This window comes from Apus apus, chromosome 2 (genome assembly GCF_020740795.1).
Source record: "Apus apus isolate bApuApu2 chromosome 2, bApuApu2.pri.cur, whole genome shotgun sequence".
Taxonomy (NCBI): Eukaryota; Metazoa; Chordata; class Aves; order Apodiformes; family Apodidae; genus Apus; species Apus apus.
The window spans coordinates 100,563,819-100,583,238 of NC_067283.1; the positions used below are offsets into that span (position 1 = coordinate 100,563,819).

Below are 19,420 nucleotides of genomic sequence, written 5' to 3' on the forward strand. Positions count from 1 at the left end.
GGCAGAAAAGCAAGAGAATTGTGGTGTTTACTCTAAATCATGTTTAAATCTCCTTTGAGTTTTATGTGCTAAAATCAACATTTTTTACATCTTAAACCAGATGCATTAATCGTCTTTCCAGAAACAACAAGATGATTAACAAAAACTCTTCTTTCAGCATCTTGCTGATTTAATACCTGCTTAGCTCCTGCAGCATATCTCGATCTCATTAAATGGCATACACGCGGTTAATTTTCTTTTTTATTTATTTTAATTTTTTTTATTGAAAATCTTACACTTTTGACTAAAAGTCATGGGTGGTATCTTTCAGTTCCATTACAAAATCTTTCATATATATATATACCTATTTATATGTATATAATACAACTAGAAGCAAATCTACTGACTTATGAACTTATGATTGTCTACCAAAATGTAACTCAAATATGGTGAAGATTATTAGATTAATTTTGTTTTCTCTGATGAAGCTGAAGGCCACTTTCACATAATTAATTGATAATGCTGGGCAAAAACTACAAAGCCTTAATGATAATTTCCCATCTTCCAACCTGGTGTCACCCATACATTATGATTTTATTACAAGGATATCTCTTGCTGAAATAAGTACTTTTAGAGTAAGCATCATCATCTGTGGAGTACCTTCTGTTCACAAACACAGTCTTGCATACAATTCTGTATGCCTTTCAGTAACTGCAGGCAAGTCTAGTAATTTTATGTTAGGTACAAGCAAAAACGTTTGCAGGAGCAGTCTAATTAGGAACTCTCTGACAGGTTATCTAAAACAAAACCATCTGAAATAATACTTAAAAACCACTATTTTACTTGAATATATTCCTTATTATCTAGTAATAAATCATGAAAGACGAAGTATAAATATTGTCAGAATCATAAAAAAGTTGTCTTATTCTAAGAAATCCTACTTCAAAATCATACAATATTTCAACCAAAAGCAGTTGTCCTTCTGTTTTGGCACTTCTGAACCAGTGCAGAAATTATGTGTAGTGAGTTACCTTCGGGGAAAAGTATTTATGAGCAGCAGGATCTAAAGACGACTTCTGGAGTTAATAGCACTACATTTCTTAACATAATAAAGAAATTGAAAATAGTCTTTCACTCTGATTCATCAGCAGTAAAAGGGGAGAAGCAGAAGAGTAAGGTGTTTACAGTCTTTGAAGCATATATCATGGTTAACCTTGAAAATTAAATCTTGCATTAAAGACACTCCCAGATACCTCTGTATTCTTCTTTCCAGAAATTCAATGTACAAATATTTTATTTAAATGTCTCAGACTTTGTAATGGTTCAGAAGAACAACTGCATATCCTTGTAGCTGCTTTCCTTTCTGAGAGATGAATGGCGGGTGAGATTGCTTTAGTGTAATTTCTCCATTTCCATGCTTCATTTCCTACATTTATCTGAGACTAGAGAAAAATCAGCATGTTCTGACAAGTCTAATACCATGAGGCAGTAAAATGGACCTGAATTTAATGGAGATAGGAACTCCGAAATAAATATAACATTTTATGTCAAATAATAATAAAAAAGGATCATTTCTCCTGTACAAATCAGAAGAGATAATAAAAAATAGCAAATAGATAGCAACATCTTTTCTATACCTACATAGGCATCACAAAACTTTTCAACCACAAGAATACCCTTCCTTATTTCTCATTTAATGTAGTTTGTAAAATACTCCATTAAGTGGATGACAAATATTGTGAAATTTCTTAGTACAAACCAGTAATTCTTCATATTTTTTTTACAGAAAATTACAGAGACTTTAATCAAATAGCTCTGAGAACAAACAGGGAGAAGCAGAAAAATGATCTGCTGAGGTTTTTTTTTGTTTGCTTTCATGTCTGTCCTGCTTTTAGCCTAGCAAGCTGCATGCAACACCATTAAACAAACAAACAAACAAACAAGTTAAAAAAATAACCCTGCATCTATAAATATTATTGTATGTTGTATTGAATTGTATTTTATATTTGCTTTTTTTTCTTCTTCTTACACTTATCTCATACCAGAGACTGTGTGCTCTAGATATAGCAATACTTGCAAAGGCATCTACAGAGTATCATTGGCTCATTGAGGTCACAGTGCATAACATACTCTTGAAAGTGAGTTGCCTCTGAAGGTATTAGAGGGTTGCTATCTATTTGAATGTGGCTGAGCATTTCATTTTATCAAAAATGCCACCAAATGCTCATATCCTGGGTGGTCAGTGCAGTCCCTAGGAAAAGTCTAATGAAGATATGTTCCATCAAGGCAAAAAAAAACCCTAACAGGTTAAAAACGGAGAAATATTTACAACTTTCTTCAGTCTGTAAGGTTGAGTTTTCTGTTTTAGTATTCATCAGTGCATTTTCAGAGAAAGGTTCCAAGGCTATGAGTATAAGCAATCTGGTCCAGTCCCATACATATCCGCAAGCCTTTTAAAACGAGGGCCCCAGTCACTGAGGTAATCGTAGTTCTGGTCAGAGTTTGAGCTGATCGAATCTAAAGAACTGAGTGACTCTGCCACTGAGCCGTTCCCCTCAAATGCATATGTCTGCAGGGAGTCATAAGGTGGCGCACATGGGTCCACATCAGCTTCTTTTAGTCTTTCCCAAATAAATTCCCTAAAAATGACATTATCTGGGATGCTTTTAAAAGTTGGTCTGCTCAAGAACTGAATCTCAGGTGTCACATCCCTTCTGGTCTTGGTGTCTCGGATGACGTTGAGGTTTCTCAAGGCAGCCATGTCAAAAGCCTCAGTGTCTTCTTCTCCACCACCCTCATCGTCATACCTGACAATGTTCTCCCTGATATCTCTCTCTTCATCAAAAATGAGGGGCTCTTTTTTCCGTCGCCTCATAGTGACAATCAGCAAGACAAGAACTGGAACACAGAAAGACTGGAGTTTATGCAATGCTAAAGTTTCTTTATATATATATATATATTTAGTGGTGGAATACTCATACATTTATGAGGCAAGCACCCAAGGAAGTAGCAGGTGATTCATGCAGTTAGATTTGAAACCTATCAGGTTCTGAAACAGCTGTTAAACCAGAAGATTTTTAGGTCTTAAAGAATCTATTTCCAATATCATTTTGGACTAATGCTTTCATCTCTAATTCTATATCACATGCTGTCTGCCAACCATAAATTTTAGGACTGGTTCAGTCTGACTATTACAATTTTACAGCCATGAATAAAAAAAGACCTTTTCCTGAACTCTTAATTGCCCAAGTGATAAAAGTACATTCACAAAGTGCCTGAACAGAATTTAATGGCCATGGTTTGAGAAGTGACTAAAATAAATATATAGCTAATCTCTACTGAAACAAAACAAAACAAAACAAAACAAAACAAAAAAACATAGATTGGAGAACACTGAATTGTTAAGCAATGTGCAAAATAAGACTGTCTTAATTCATGGATTAAAAGTATCTCTATCGAAGGCCCCACTGTCTTATAAAGTGCAAAGTGTTATACTTGATGTTTATGAATTACATCTAATGAGAACTGCTAGGGCTGGAGTTTATTGGATCAGCCAGCACTACAAATGTAATTTTTCTTTTTTTTTTTAATTATTATTATTTTTTAAATTTAATCTTTAAAGTTTATTTTCAATTGAAAGCTAACACTAAACTTCAGTGACAGCCAAAAGAACAGAGAGAAATTAACTCAAGGTTCCTCTTGTTCAAATATAGTTTTGGTAGAGAAACATCATTGCTGACACATAAAATATGGAACCAATAACACCAATATTGCACTGATCTGTGGGACATGATGGAGTGTGAATCATCCTACTAGAAAATTATTAATATTACATTGTAGTATCTGGATAACATTTGCCAATTTAGTGATACTCCTAGAAAATAACAGGTGTCACTGTGACTGTAAAAATAAAAGTACATTGAGAACTAAGTGTCATTCCACATAAAATTAATCTCTTCTGATTTTATGTTTATTTTTAATCTTAAGAATATGTGATTCTATATATTCATATGTCTAAAGCTTACAGTATTTACTTACAGTTCTTTGATGTGCCAACTAAATGCTGTATAAACATCCAGAAAAAACAAAACAAAACACCAGATAAAATAAAATTTGAGCTTTCCTAGGTAGTTTCAAAAATGGCCTCCATAAAATGCATGATGTAGGACTGCCATTCTTGAAAACCCTTCTTTTAATGGAGGACTTCTAAAAATCACTATCAATCTAGTCATCATGAGGCATGATTTAATATTGGGAGCACCTGGTTAGAATAAAACAATCATTCAGACACGGTACATGCAGAAGACTATCATAGGTCTTCAGATGTTATGGTACCATTCGAATTTGACTAAAGCATAAGATTACTTCAAAGGTCAACTTTCTGCAACTCTTTTCCTTTAGAGTAATCTAAAGATACAGCTGTTAAATTTTTAAAGTTAAATTTTCCAGACTTCTTTACAAATATGTTAGGCAATATTTTTTCAATTTTTTTTCAGTAGCTACCAGGTACACATGTAATGATTTATCTGTTACCAGATGCACTGTGACTTTATATTACTGAACCAGCACCATCACCATTGATTTTTTTGCTCCTGGCATCTCCTTCATTCATGCTTTATGTATTGAATTAATAAGCTACTAGTTTGGGACATTTTTCTTTGAACAATATTTACATAAGCAATTCAACAGTGTAAGATGTTTGACCTTTAAAGTGGCTTTCATGAAATTTCAAAACATTCTGATATTTGTATAATACAAATTGAGCTGTACATTATATAGGGGAGAACACAAAATACTCATCATAGAGACAAAAATTCCACTCCACTTCTATCTTTTCCTTATTATAAAAGTGAAATACAAATTAGCTTGCTGAGAGTAAATATATATATATATATATATATATTTAAGCTAATATTGTATTAACATAACTTTGTAATAATTATTTTAACACTTAGTGCCATAATGTTTATTGCTGCATGAGGCAATTTCCTTTACTCAAGTGTGAAAGCATTTGCACACCACGGTCCCTCTTAACATACTTCATTTTGAAAGTTAAATACCCACTAATAAGTGAAAAATATGAAACTTAGTAGGCAAGTCTGCCTAGAGGTACAATAAAAATCAAGATACAATGAATGTTTTATATAGTATTCTTTGTACATCTCACACCTGCTTGAAGCCAAGAAAAAAAGTCTTTCTAAAGGTTAAGTATTTTAGCAGTTAGATGGGTTTCTGAGATTATTGATTTCTAGCCTTTTCAACAGGTATGAAGAATAAAATTTAACCTCTACATGAATAAAGCTTTAGCTGCATTGCAGAAACTGCAGAGATTAATACAAGCCCACCCCAAAAAATTTCACTAATATCTAAATTAAATGCAAATGATTTGAAAGCTTATCCATTTCTCATTAAGTCATGGTGGGTTTTTTTCCCCTACATTTGTCACAAAAGCAGATTAAGTCACTAATTACTGACTGGTTGAACATATAGAAGACTTAATTTTGAGCTTTTCAGAGAAGAAATAACACAATGGGAAAGGTTTAAAGATACATGTATTGCACATTTGAGGTCACTAGTTTGGCTCTATACTTGTAGTCCAAACCAATGCTAGAGATGAGATGGCAATACTGATTTCATGTGATTTAACAAGTAAATAAACCAATGAAGACTGAAAAAACAGAACTAATAAAAATAGATCTAAACTAACCATTTTGTTCTGATTTACCTGAATTATTATAAATGTTGATTTTGTTTAACAGATACAATAGCCAAGAGAAAATGTCATTTATATTTGTATTATGTATCATAATATGTAGTTTTATCCTTGTGTCAATATAGATGTAATGACAATACCAGTAGTTTCAGTTCACCTAAATCAATCTTTAAACAACTTTGAATACAATAATGGATTTTTGTTTTGCAGTTTTGCAGTGTGCTTTATGGAATTATTATGAAATTTTCTTTTTGGTATGATCTGGTAAAAAGTCAGGTTTAGGTCACATGTCTGTGTTTTATGTTAATCTCCTTTTTTTTACTGCATGGAACTGCAACATTATTGGAAGGAAACCTTAAAACACTTGAGGCAACCTGAGGGAGAAGACCACATGTAGAGCTATGCAGTAAAGGACAGAGCTAAATGAGAAGCATTATCATGTCTTATATATACTACACCGTAAGCCTGGCATTTACTATAGCAAAAAGCCACATCAGCTGTGAGAAAATCTGCACAGTTTTTAAGCTTTAGGTGTGTCATGATATATAAAGCTGAAGACTGGAAATCCTCAGCCATCTAAGCAGAAAGCTTATGACCTGTGTAGTTATACCTTGCAGTTGCCAATACAGTTTTAGAGATTAAAGAGGCAAAGACTCAGGAAACCTGCATTTCATTCCCAGTTTGAAAGCATCATACATAACTGTTATTTAATCAGTTTGGATTGATATTTGCAAAGTGACTGTGACCTTTAAATGCCCACACTGAGTGACCCTAATAGGCTCTGCATCCCATACTCAACCACATTTTACTTAACTTGGATACCCCAAAACTGCAAGAAAAAAGCCTTACACATATTACAATCATGTTCTGTACACATTTTCCCTATCGAGAGAATAAGATCCTTATATCTATGACTGTTTCTCATTGTCTATGAATCAGATACTTTTGCACTGACTTAATTATATTCTTTAGTTATTATGATAATAAATAATTCCTAATCTTTCAAGTGAAAATTAATTTAAGTATGTATTTTGAAGCTTAATCAATGTATTAGTAACTTATAAACTCCAATACCATACTAATAGGAGTCTGTCTTCACTGTTCCTAAGAAAATAGGTAGTACTAACAGATTATATTCAGATGTACGGAAGATAAAAAAAAATAAATGCCTTATGAAAATCTACCATTCCATTGTTTCAATACAAAGAAATCTTTAGCCTCATCTACAGGTGAACATTCTTTTTTGTGTGATTCTATGTACACATTTTGTGCTAAACACTTGTTACAAAAGCAGTTATTGTGTCTGAAAGATGCTAACTGGAAAACAAATTACCTTGAATTAAATTACCATAAAATTTTTAGAGGAGTTAAAAAATCCTACTTACTTCTCTAAAAATTATGTAGTCTAAAATGAATACAAACTAGCTTTTCATATGCTTTGAAAATTTTTCATTTTCTTTAAAAAAGGTTCACTGCCAAGTGAATAATTGTAGAGCTGTCTCGAGTAATTAACAAAGTGCTGAAACTTTCTTGTGGAATAAAATTTGGAATCTTATTTCCATATGAGGAGAGAAAAAATATTTGGTAATTTTTTAAAAACTTTTAAAAAGTATTTTAGTTTGAAAAAACACTCTACACCATGTTATATACAATTATAATGAGTTAGTATCATTTATTAACATTCTTCCTTCTAAGTGTCAGTGAAAACATTGTTCTTATCTAAAATCGATGGATTGTTTAAGTAAAAATAATAACAATAAGAAATCCCACTGGGAGGACTTGGTCAAGACAAGCGGGTATGTATTAGACAACAGGATGTATGGGGCAAGAACAAATACCAAAATACATCACACTAACTTTAAGAAGATAAGAGCTTATTGAGAAACCAGTGACAGAATTAATCTATCAATTATACTTATGCACATTTCATGCCTCATCCACTCTACAACTAGCACTCATATTTAAATTACATTAATTTGACTGGATTTGCACTAAGTGTTAATCTTGAGTCAGAAAAAATATTTGATCCGGTAGCCTGTTTCCTCTTTTCACTGATAAACTCTTAACATAAAGTGATGCATCCTTTGGTCACATCCCTGGCACCACCTGCCAACAGTTGAAGCCTATTTTTTTTTCTATATAAGTTAATCTTCATGATTTTTTCTGAGGAATGGGTGTGAAAAGAAGAAGGGAAAAAGGAGAAAGTAAATTTCTAACATTACTACCATTCAGCTGATCCCACAAAATGTCTTCTGGCAATGAATAAGAGAAAAGGAAAGGCTCTGGGACCAAACAAGCACCAACATTTGACTGGGGTTTCATTGGGAAGCAGTGATGCTTAGGCACATCTCTCTTGTGAAGACTGGCACCTGGCTTAGAACAAAGCAGCAGCAGGATGAAGTACCAAAATGCAGGACTCAAAACCAGGGTTAGCATACAAATGCAGCCAAAACTGTGCCTGCAGCTTTGAACAGTACCCAAAAGGACCAGTTTAGATTGGAAGTGATGACAGCACATACAAATGTCTATTTGGATAAACAGTGGTGATACATTCTGACGGTTGTATTTGGAAGTCCAATTCTTGACAAATAAAATAAATGGTAAGGTGGTCATATGCCAGATGCTTCTTCAGTGTACAATCCATTATTCAAACATTATGTTAAGAGAGCTTATCTTCTGTTCTTTGCCAAATACTTGTTGAGCACACTCTAAAAATGACCAGAATAAAACCTCAGGTTTCTTGGTTTAATGGTTGTATTCGAACCCTGGTGTACTGAGGAAAATACACAAGTTATTGCCTGGTAGGCACAATTGAGTAGGTCACATGCCAGCAAAACTGTTGTATAACTTTTTGAAATCTACCGTTTAGCTTCATGTCCAAACCAAGTTCATTTTGGTGTATAAATGGCTTAGAAATGCTACTATGAAAGTAGTATTTTCAAAATGTTCATTAAAACATTCCCTTCTCCTTAAACCTAAGCATATCCATGGGCTGAGAGAATTTAAAAATCTTAAATCTTATGTTTTTAGGTTTTTTTTGTCACAAAGATGGAAAACTCTGGAAATGCCACCAGAATCTAAATAGCTATTGAGTAAATTGGCTGGCTTCATTGTAGAACTCTGTAACAACAATCCAAGAGGATTTCCTCTTTTGAGTCCTTTAGAAACGTTTGTCACAAAAGACACATTTCCTTCTAATGGTTTAGAGTGAGCTGAGTCAAAGTCGATAGAAAGAAAAATCTATATTTTTTTTGTATGCTGCCATGAACCAGTGTATACAAAAGTCTCTTATTGTGACCTACTCAAATTACTTGGGTAACAGTGACAGATAAATGACCACTAAGATTACACTATTCTGAGGAGGCTGTGGTCTTCCCCTTCCCATTAGACTGACCTGTGCAGCCAGGGAAAATAAAAATCTCTCAACTGGTAAAACTTAAGAAAATTCTTGTGTGTTGAATTTTCCTATGAGGAAAGACTAAGGGAATTGGGATTGTTTAGTTTGGAGAAGAGGAGGCAGAGGGGAGACCTCATCGCTCTGTACAACTACCTGAAAGGAGGTTGTAGAGAGGTAGGTGTTGGCCTCTTCTCTCCAGTGAATACCAATAAGACCAGAGCAATTGGCCTGAAGTTGTGTCAGGGGAGGTTTAGACTAGATATCAGGAAGAATTTATTTACTGAAAGAGTAGTCAGGCACTGGAACAGGCTGCCCAGGGAGGTAATGGAATCACCATCCCTGGAGGTATTTGAAAAACATGTAGATGAGGCACTTCAGAACATCAGAACATGCTCTAGTGGGCCTTTTTTTTTTTTTTTTTTTTTTTTTTTTTTTTTTGAGGGGGGCTGGGCGGTGTGTGGAGTTGACGATTGGACGTAGTGATCTCAGAGGTCTTTTCAAATGTGACAATTCTGTGATTCTGTGGTTCTGAAATTGTACTCTTGCTAAAATGTGATCTTTCTGACAATAAGCAAAATTGCACAAGATGGGTGACCCTTCAATTCTACTCCTCAGTTTGGGCCTTTACTACTGCCATGTAGTACTTTTGTTTAAGGACTAGGCATGATATGAGAAATGCTGACCAAGGTAAGATGTTGACATAGTTGCACTGGTTTCCACTGTCTTTGATCTAGCTGCAGTTCACTCTACAGCATAAAATCCAAGTGTGCTGCCAGTTTCAGAGGCAGCAAAAGATCACTCTTTAGAAGATGTTATATTAAATATGTTGATTCCCATCAGTAAAATACATCTGTCATATTTTCTGATTGTCTTTCGTTCAATGCAAATCAATACATCTTCAAAAACAGCTGTACATATGAAAAAGGTTCACAAACTGATGCAGGTTATATGGTGAATAAACGAAACTAAATACTTCCATAAGCTGCATTGTTTATCTCTCACATTTGAGGCAAGTCATCTTTGTTACTATTATTTTATCTGTAAGCCTGGAGGCAGCTTGACATAGAAATAAATTATCTGAACTTGTAAATCCAAAACTAAAGGTTTTGTGTGTCTCATAATGTAAAATGCTGTTCTGCCTGGAGTGTTAGATGACCCTGCTTACAGAAACTGGGGTGTTGGGTGGTGGTGTTGAAGCTTATATACATATAGAAGTATATACCTTATATATTGAATGGGAAGTAAGGGTAAAAGGAAGAAAACGTACCTAGCAGTGTCAAGACACAAGCCAATATTGCTATCAGGGCTCCAGTACTAAGTCCTGCAGGCAAGATATATGCTTCTGCATTGCATGTCTGTGCAATACCATCTGCATCACAATCACAGACTCTGATGGTGAGAGTATTAGTGCTACTAAGTGAAGGTGATCCACTGTCCACAATGAATATTGGCAAGTAGAAAACAGACTGTTCCTGTCTTCGGAAACCATTTCTTCTGGTTAATATTGTTGCAGTGTTATCTAGATACAGGAATAAAGAGATAAATATAAAATGCATGACCTCTCTAAACCACAAACCTCTAAATAAGTGTCTTTCACTTAAAAGACTTCATAAACACATTTATATAATTTTAGCAGGTCATTTTAACAACTTTCCTGGTAATATATTTTTGAAGCTGCAGAGATAGGATCTGCTGAGAAATGATACAAAATTAAAAAGGAAGATTTATTTTTCCCTTGAAAGATTGTTTCAAAATTGCAGAGGTCTATTTGGTTTTAATTAAGCTCACAGTTTCACACTCTTCGTTAACAGTTGAAGATGAAATCCTTACAAAAAAGGGGAAAAAATCACCCTTCAGTGATCAGATTAAGTATCTTCATACTTGTCTACTTCAATTATTTACAGATATAGATATCATATTAATGGAAGGGACAAACATACTAATAGGATACTAAGTTCTGAGGATAAAGGATTTTTATTTTTTTTTTAATGTAAAATATGCAGTTGGTGCAAAAAACAGGTCATTGCACTTGTTTTTAGTCTCATCTGAGGGTCATGATGAGTAATATCATCAATCTAAAATGCTTGATTTGGTGCTGCTCTGAGTTGGGTGCTTAAAAAACCCATGTCTTTCAGAAAATATGTGTTCAGTTCTATCTATGTATAGAACACAGTTCTATACAAGTTGACAGCTCCTGAGAGGTAGGGAGTTACATCTCCCAGAATGTATAGAGAAGGTCTGTCTTTCTATCTGTCTATTTATCTATACACAATTGTATAGATAATCCTGTAAATTTGTCTTACTGTGTCATCTATTATTACCTATCTGGCAAAATATTCAAGCAGTTCTTTGTATAGCATCATCTGAGATATGCATAAAACTATTATCCAAAGAGGCAATCACTGCTGTGTCTTTTAACTCCAGTGATTTTACTGGCCTTGCAAAAGTCTATTACTATCTTTTCCAAGTTATGCAGCCTCCACAAGAGGACCTGTTCTCTCATGAATACATTACACTGCTTGCAACAATGTCAGATTTCTGAATTGAGACTTATTCTGATGCATTTTTATTATTTTGATAATTATTGCTATTGCACTCTTCAGTGCTGAACTGCAAGCTGCTCATATGAAGAAAATTAAGCATGTGGGTAACTACAGGCAGGGTAAGGCAGTAAATAGCTGTGTGAGAGAACTTCATCAAGTCCCATGTTGTACTTACTGAACGTTGTTCAAAGCCGGTCTGTACAAACAGTATCTTTTAGTTCACCATATGTCTGTTTTTCTTGTTTTATTAATAAGGATGACTTTCTAGTTTAGTACTGATCCATAAAAGACCAATTCAAGAGTAACACAGTGTCTATATAGCTCTATGTGCTTCAGTTAATAGCTAAACTGACTGATACATGCCCAGCTGCTGTATCAGGCAGTGCAACTAATGAGAACACTAATTACAAGTATGTTCTCAGATATTTTAACTAATAGAAATGTGATGTCAGTGGGAGTCCTTGCCTAAGTCTTTGGGGACATAGTCATAAGAAGTGTGTGTAAATATTGTAGGCAGATTCCAGTATCAAAATCAAAAACATTCTTCAAATAGGTGGTATAATTACTGAAAAGATGTGTTTTTCTAAAAAACAAACCAAACCATATGAAACTAAACCAAATGAAAACACAACAAAACAACACACACACACAAAAAAGGAAAAAAACAAACCAAACCAAAAATCCCCACACAAACAAAACCAAAAGAACCCTCTCGATTTACCGAGCACTCATTTTTTATGCCCAGAGTTATATTCATAAGACATTACTTCCTAGACATTTTTCAGTCACTGTCTCAAGGCAAAACCTTATTTAGATAGCTACCTATAAATACAAGGAAAAAATGTGACAAGAGTGACTTTTAGGAAAAAAAATAAAATAATAATAAAAAAATAATATATATATATATATTTGAAGCTGCTCTGTTTGGCTTAAGGTTTAAATGGTTCAAACAACAGCTTAATTCCCCTCACAAATAATCTACAGATAAACTTACTTTGCAGAATGGTTGTAGTTTATGCCCTTACCAGAACAGAAGTTTATGTAGGTCATAATAAGCATGATATATTAAAAATGAAAGATATAGTGGTGAATATTTACCCAAATGAAATATCCTTACCTTTGTTGTCCTGCAGTGTAAAATTGTGGTTATTAGCTGCTTCTGCCGTTAAACTGAAGTAGAACTGATGGCCATTTGGTGGGTCATCTTTATCAATTGCACTGATTTTCTGGATCACCTGTTTTGAGATTCATTAGGGTTTCATTATTTGGAATGGTAAGAAATATAAACACATGTAAATTGTATAACCCCTCTATTACTAATGAAAGCATTAACCCTCTCTTAAGTCCTGCTTATACTGCGTTTTGATTTTCTAATCTCCTAAGCCTGTATAGACACTATTAAAAGCAAAATGTGCATTGACCCTTTACCTTCCCTTTACTAACTTTACTGTCCAAAAGCAATGATCTGCAGGACCTATGAGAATATCAGGTCCTGTCATTCACCAGAGCTCAGAGTTTAAACTGCAAAGCAGTGGAAGAAGTGTTATCTTCTGGAGGGTTCTTAATGCAGTTGTCAGTGGTGGCAATCAACGTTGTACATTTTCACAAGGAGGTGATTATGTGTTTGAGGATTTTAATTCACTTTTTTTTTTAATACTGTGAAAAATAAAAAGCCAATTCATAATTATATTAATATTTCTGATTATTTCTTTTTATTATTATATTTTTTTCCAATTCTATTTTCTCAACATCTATCAAAATCTTCCTCTAAAAATGTCACTATTGCTTAAAATAAAAAGATTAACAATAAGAGCTAACAGTTCTGCCTAGATCACAAGGAAAATAAAAAGCTAGGAATACAACTCCCTTGTGAAATAGTGGCCTTATGGCCCATACCTCCCTAGGGAGATGAAATTGTGTAATCATTTTAGCAATGGTAGGCCATTAGTCTGTGAATAAATTCCATGTCATGACTTCTCACTTCCCAGCAAAATTAGGAGGAAGTAGGTATTCTTAATATTAGACAAAATTAGGTCAGTTTAGCAAAACGTGTCAATTAAATGAGTAAGAAAGACAGAGATTTTAACAGTATCTTGAAAAAGTAATATTTACACCTAAGTCTTTCTCTTCAGAAGTATGATGAAGATGTTAAGGTTTAATTGATATTTGCTTGTGCTGCACATCAAACATAATTTTTAATGCCATAAGCTGATTATATTTTATCTTAAGGCTGTCGGGCTTTCATAAGGAAAATAATAAACATAAAAAACCTATCAAGCCATACCTGACCAGCTTGAGCATTTTCACAGACTGTTGTCTCATACTCCATGGCAAATTCAGGGGCATTGTCATTGATGTCAAGGATAGTAATGGCTACATAGCCTCTACCAATCTGTGCTGGATTCTCTATAGGAAAAGAACCCAACAAAACAATCAAGAGGAGGTCCTTGCAAGTTTCTTGCAATATTTTTGGGTCAGCACATTTCTAATTTACCTTCTTTTGCATATATGTTTCAAATCAATTACAACACCTCCTAGAAAGGCAAAGCAAGATGTTGGCTTGATCTTCTGGGCCTAGTAGAAACAATTATTGTTTCCCAGCTGCTTACAATTAAGCTAAGATTTTACTCTCAGGGATAAACTGAAATCTAACTCACTAATCACAGCATTGAATCACATCATAAGGAAAGATGAGTACAAGATGATGTAAAATGATTGCCAAGGAGTATAGCAAGTCAGAACAACATTATTTATATTGTGAATAGTGTGATTATGGGTGAAATAAATTTTTGCTGAAATTCAGATTGATCAAGCTATTAAGAAGTCAAAAACAGAATTCCATCAGCTGTGTATAACATAAAAAGAAGTAGAAGCTGTGTTCCCAAGTCCCAAGGTACTTAAAGTGCACACCCAACTAAAAATTTCAACACTGTCATAAACATGTTGAACACCTTAAATATGATTCACATTCTTAAACTAAAATATTAATCTGTTCAGGGTCCAATGGCATAATTTAATCTTTAACAGTAGAAAATTTTGGACTAATCATGAAGGACATCAGTGTAGACTACACTTATTTTGCTAGCCAACAGTTCTGTTTCACAACAGGGAAAAGAGAGATTGCATTATTTATTTTTTTTGTACCACAAGTGGCAATATTAGTGAAAGAGCAGGGCAGCAGAAAAACTGTACAAACCTTCAAATATGTACCTGTCATTTTACAGGGTACTAGAATCACATTTTAGGAAATGTAAGTATTTAAAGCAACGTATCCAGATGTAGATCATGAACTGTTTTGCTTTGTTACTCCATATTTTGAAATACCAAGGAAGTGAGCAATTTGGACATCAACTTTTTCCTCTGCTTATCTAAGCTTCTTGAAAACCAAGCAGGCCATGAACATAAATTAAAGCATTGTAAAGTATTACTTGTGCTTCTAGACTCTCACTCCTGTAAGTGTGCACCTTAGCTACCTTGTTGGTTCTATTGCTACCCAGTAATTTTTTTTTTGTTTCCATGCTGGACTCCTAGACCAAAATCCTGAGAATGCAAGATAAATTCATACAGACACAAAAGGATAAATGTTAGCTTTCAGGTTAAACATCAAATTAACCTCACTGAAGCAAGAAGTGAGGATTTTTAAAATAGAGGCCAGAGAACAAATAAGTCTTTTATTTTAATAGTCCAACTGAGTAGCAACAAATTATAAAGCAAAAATATATGGTTTTTTTTTCAGAGCTGAACAAGTTGTGTTCATCAAGGCCTTTATCGACAGCCAGCTGAATATGAGCCAGCAGCGTGCCCAGATGGCCAAGAAGACCAACAGCATCCTGGCCTCCATCAGGAACAGGGTCACCAGTAGGTGTAGAGAGGTGACTGTCTGCCTGTACTCAACACTGGTGAGGCCACACCTTAAGTTCTGTGCTCAGTTTTGGGCACCACAATATAAGAAGGACACCGAGGTGCTGGAGCAGGTACAGAGAAGGGCAACAAAGCTGGTGAAAGGTATTGAGGAAAAGTCTTCTGAGAAGCAGCTGAGGGAGCTGGAGATGTTTGGTCTGAAGAAAGGGAAGCTGAAGGGAGACATTATTGCTCTCTAGAACTACTTGAAAGAAGATTGTAAAGAGCAAGTTCTGGTCTCTTCTCACAAGTAACAAGTGATGGGATGTGAGGAAACGGCCTCAGGTTCGACCAGGGGACATTTAGGCTAGACATTAGGAAAAATTTCTTCACAGAAAGGGTTGTCAAGCACTGGAACAGGCTGCACAGGGAAGTGGTAGAGTCACCATCCCTGGATGTCATGTAGATATGGTGCTTAGGGACATGGTTTAGCATTGGACTCGGTCGAGTTAGGTTTATGGTTGGACTTGATGATCTTAAAGGTCTTTTCCAAACTAACTGATTCTATGATTTTATAGGATTTTATATGAATTAAACATGAGTTCTTATTATGTGTGCTTGAAGGGTTTGATTCTTCAATACTTTTAATCTTACACCAGAAAAGATGTCAAGTACAAAACATCCTCTGCAACTTACTTTTGAGTCAGATAAGTGAAACCACACAATCGTCATGGTTGGAAAAAACTTCTAAGATTACCTAGTCTAACCATCCCCCTCAGTGGATGGGTAGACAACAAAACCCACCCAAACAAAAAACAACCAAACCAAACAACCCCCCCAAAAAAAAAAACAAAACAAAAAAAAACACCAGAAAAACAACACCAAAACCCACAACCACATAAGCAGGTTACTCTGCTTTCTGTCCTTATCTTACAGCTCAGGAGACTGGATACTCTGGGAGAACTGGTCTGACTATTAAAGATGGAGGTGAAGAAGGCATTAAGTATCTCAGCCTCTTCCTTATCCTTGGTTGCAATGTTCCCCCTGCACCCAATAAGGGATGGAGATTCTCACTGGCTCTCTTTTTATTGTTACTGTATTTTGAAAAACTTTTTTTTTTTTTTTAATTGTCCCTTATGACAGTGGCCAGACAAGCATTCACAATCCCTTTCCTTCATACCTATTAAGAATGCTGTGGTTGACCAACAACAATCAGCTCTAGGTGAGTGCCATCACTATGATGGGCTAACTGCTCTCCTCTACACTTCATGTCACTTTTCCTCCAATGATGCTTGGTCTAAGGCTGCTGATTCATATTTCATGTTCCTTTTTCCTTTCTTTTCAGAAGCCAAAAGACTACACAAGGTGTGAAGCAAAGGAAAGAGCAAATACTTTATCTGCTGTGCTTATTAATTTTGCACATAAGTTTCTTTTACATTGAGTGAGAAGTTATGTTTACCTGCCATGGTTTGAAACTGTAATAATTTCTCTCAATGCAGCTGATTTCAACCAAACCTGAAGTTATACACATAAAGAGACAATAAAATGTTTAAATTGTTACTTACGACTCTCCATAGCTAAAACTGTGATATTGTGAACAGCATTAGTTTCCCTGTCCAAAGACTTGGCAGTTGTAATGACTCCACTGTTGGCATCAATATTGAAATACCTCTCCAGGTCTGTGTTTCGATCTATTGAGTACCTAAGTGAAGGATGAAAGAAAATGTTTTATTTATGTTCAATTACAGCTTGTAAAAAACTCATTTCCTTAACAGAAAGGAAAAATTTCCTGTCTCCACATTTTGAGCTTGGTTTTGTCCTGTTTCTCTGGGATGTTGAGAGAAGTAAATTTGTATGCAAAGGCAAGACAGTTACAGAGTAACCTGTGCTAAAAGTGGTGGGCTCTCTTCCCTCAGTGTCCCATGAAGTGAGGTTATAGGTATTCCCCTCACTTTTCTTTCTTCCTCTCTGCTGTAAGCCAAATGTTTATTTATTCATGTAATAGCATCCTCCTGAACCTCAGCTAAGGAGAAGGAGAGTTGAAAGTTTGCTACATGGCTGTACTAGCTCCATGACGTTGGAAGTCTGAGCTTTCTATCACCAGCAGAAGATCCCCTGTACCACCCAGAGCTGCATGAGCAGGGAAAAGAAGAGAGAGATGCTGCAGAGTAGGTTAAGGGTTTGCATGTCATCACTGTCAGCTCCCAGTGCTTTACTGTCATTAGACAAAAACAGGTTCATGCACTTAAATCTTTGGCTTAATGTATCTTTTACTTCAGAATTTGTTTCAGGAAGGGGAAACGATCTCCTTAGAAAACAGAAAATAGCACAACAGAAAAGGTCAAATTGCCTGTAGATGTCTCACTTATAACCCTTTTGAGAGAAAGGGATAGTTGTTTCGTCAGATTTAGATTTACACCTGAAATATTCCTGACATTCAATTTAATATTGGGTCAGATCCTTGTGCTGTTATTTAAGTGAAGTATGTACTCCAGAACATTTCTCTACACTCAGGATGTATTAGAATGTCCAAACCAGACCATGTGTGACCACTACACTGATAGTATATTAGATTAGAGATATAACATTTAATGAATCCTTTGAACAACATGGAAGGAAATAATTATGGTGCTTCCCAGATTTAATTACACAGTTTGTTTGTTCTGTGTTATAATATACCAGTTTATACTTTGTTGTATTACTGTGTTTTTATCTATCCAACTTGGCTGCAAAACCTTAGAGCAGAGATGTGTCACATAATTAGAATTGTTATACTGTATTATGTCACTTTGAGAGTGAGAGGGGAGTAAAGAGTTGCAACAACAGTAACACCAATTTTCATGGATTGAGGGTCTCCTTCTTCCACTTCCCTCCCCCCTCCCCACCCCCCACCCCCCCATTTTATATTATCTGTCGTTCATTTTTTGCTTTATTTCATGCCAATACTGGTGTTTGGTTGGTTAACAGTGCTCTTCAGCAGATTTGTGGCTGGCAAGTTGCCCCAGGAGACTATGTCTGTCACCTCTTCTGTGTAGTCCATCTTGGCAGGACCCATAGCTGGGATTCAATCTCTTGCCAGCCCTTAAATTTCCCAGTTATCAACACTATCACTATGGAATCTGAATATCACTATGCAATCTGAAGAGACAAAGACCTTATAAAAAAAAAATAAAAATATATATATAGTAAGACAGAAACAGAGAAAAGGAAAGGAAAGGAAAGAAGGAAAGGAAAGGAAAGGAAAGGAAAGGAAAGGAAAGGAAAGGAAAGGAAAGGAAAGGAAAGGAAAGGAAAGGAAAGGAAAGGAAAGGAAAGGAAAGGAAAGGAAAGGAAAGGAAAGGAAAGGAAAGGAAAGGAAAGGAAAGGAAAGGAAAGGAAAAAGGAAAAAGGAAAAAGGGAAAGGGAAAAGGAAAAGGAAAAGGGGAAGGAAAGGAAAAGGAAAAGGGGAAGGAAAGGAAAAGGAAAAGGAAAAAGGAAAAAGGGAAAGGGAAAGGAAAAAGGGAAAGGAAAAAGGGAAGGGAAGGTTAAGGGGAGGGGAGGGAAGGAAGGAAGGAAGGAAGGAAGGAAGGAAGGAAGGAAGGAAGGAAGGAAGGAAGGAAGGAAGGAAGGAAGGAAGGAAGGAAGGAAGGAAGGAAGGAAGGAAGGAAGGAAGGAAGGAAGGAAGGAAGGAAGGAAGGAAGGAAGGAAGGAAGGAGAGGAGAAAGGAATCAAACAAGTTATATAAATCAGATGACAGACTTATAAAACAGGAAGAAAAAGATTTTTTATTAATAGGAAGCAAGCAGTTTGCCTTTACTTATTTACAAGCATTGTACCCTATTAAAAAAAAATATATATATATATATATATAATATTTTAAATACTTTTAATCCTTTAATTCCTTGCAGCCATTAATACTTGAAAATCTTTGAGCTGCAGGAGTTTTAAACCCTTTTGATAAGCTAGTTC

General features: G+C 35.1%; 1 protein-coding gene across 3 annotated transcripts in view; it reads right to left on the reverse strand.

Annotated features, from left to right (window-relative positions):
- Positions 1-228: 228 nt before the first annotated feature.
- LOC127381514 (cadherin-7) overlaps positions 229-19,420 on the reverse strand; it is an 83,662-nt gene continuing 64,470 nt past the window's right edge. For all 3 annotated transcript variants that reach the window (XM_051611936.1, XM_051611934.1, XM_051611935.1), the window contains 5 exons: positions 17,038-17,174; positions 13,917-14,038; positions 12,750-12,867; positions 10,357-10,608; positions 229-2,877 (listed from right to left, as the gene is read on the reverse strand). In XM_051611936.1, coding sequence (XP_051467896.1) covers positions 2,384-2,877; positions 10,357-10,608; positions 12,750-12,867; positions 13,917-14,038; positions 17,038-17,174 — 1,123 coding nt within the window. In that variant the 3' untranslated portion in view covers positions 229-2,383. The remainder of the gene's footprint in view (positions 2,878-10,356; positions 10,609-12,749; positions 12,868-13,916; positions 14,039-17,037; positions 17,175-19,420) is intronic.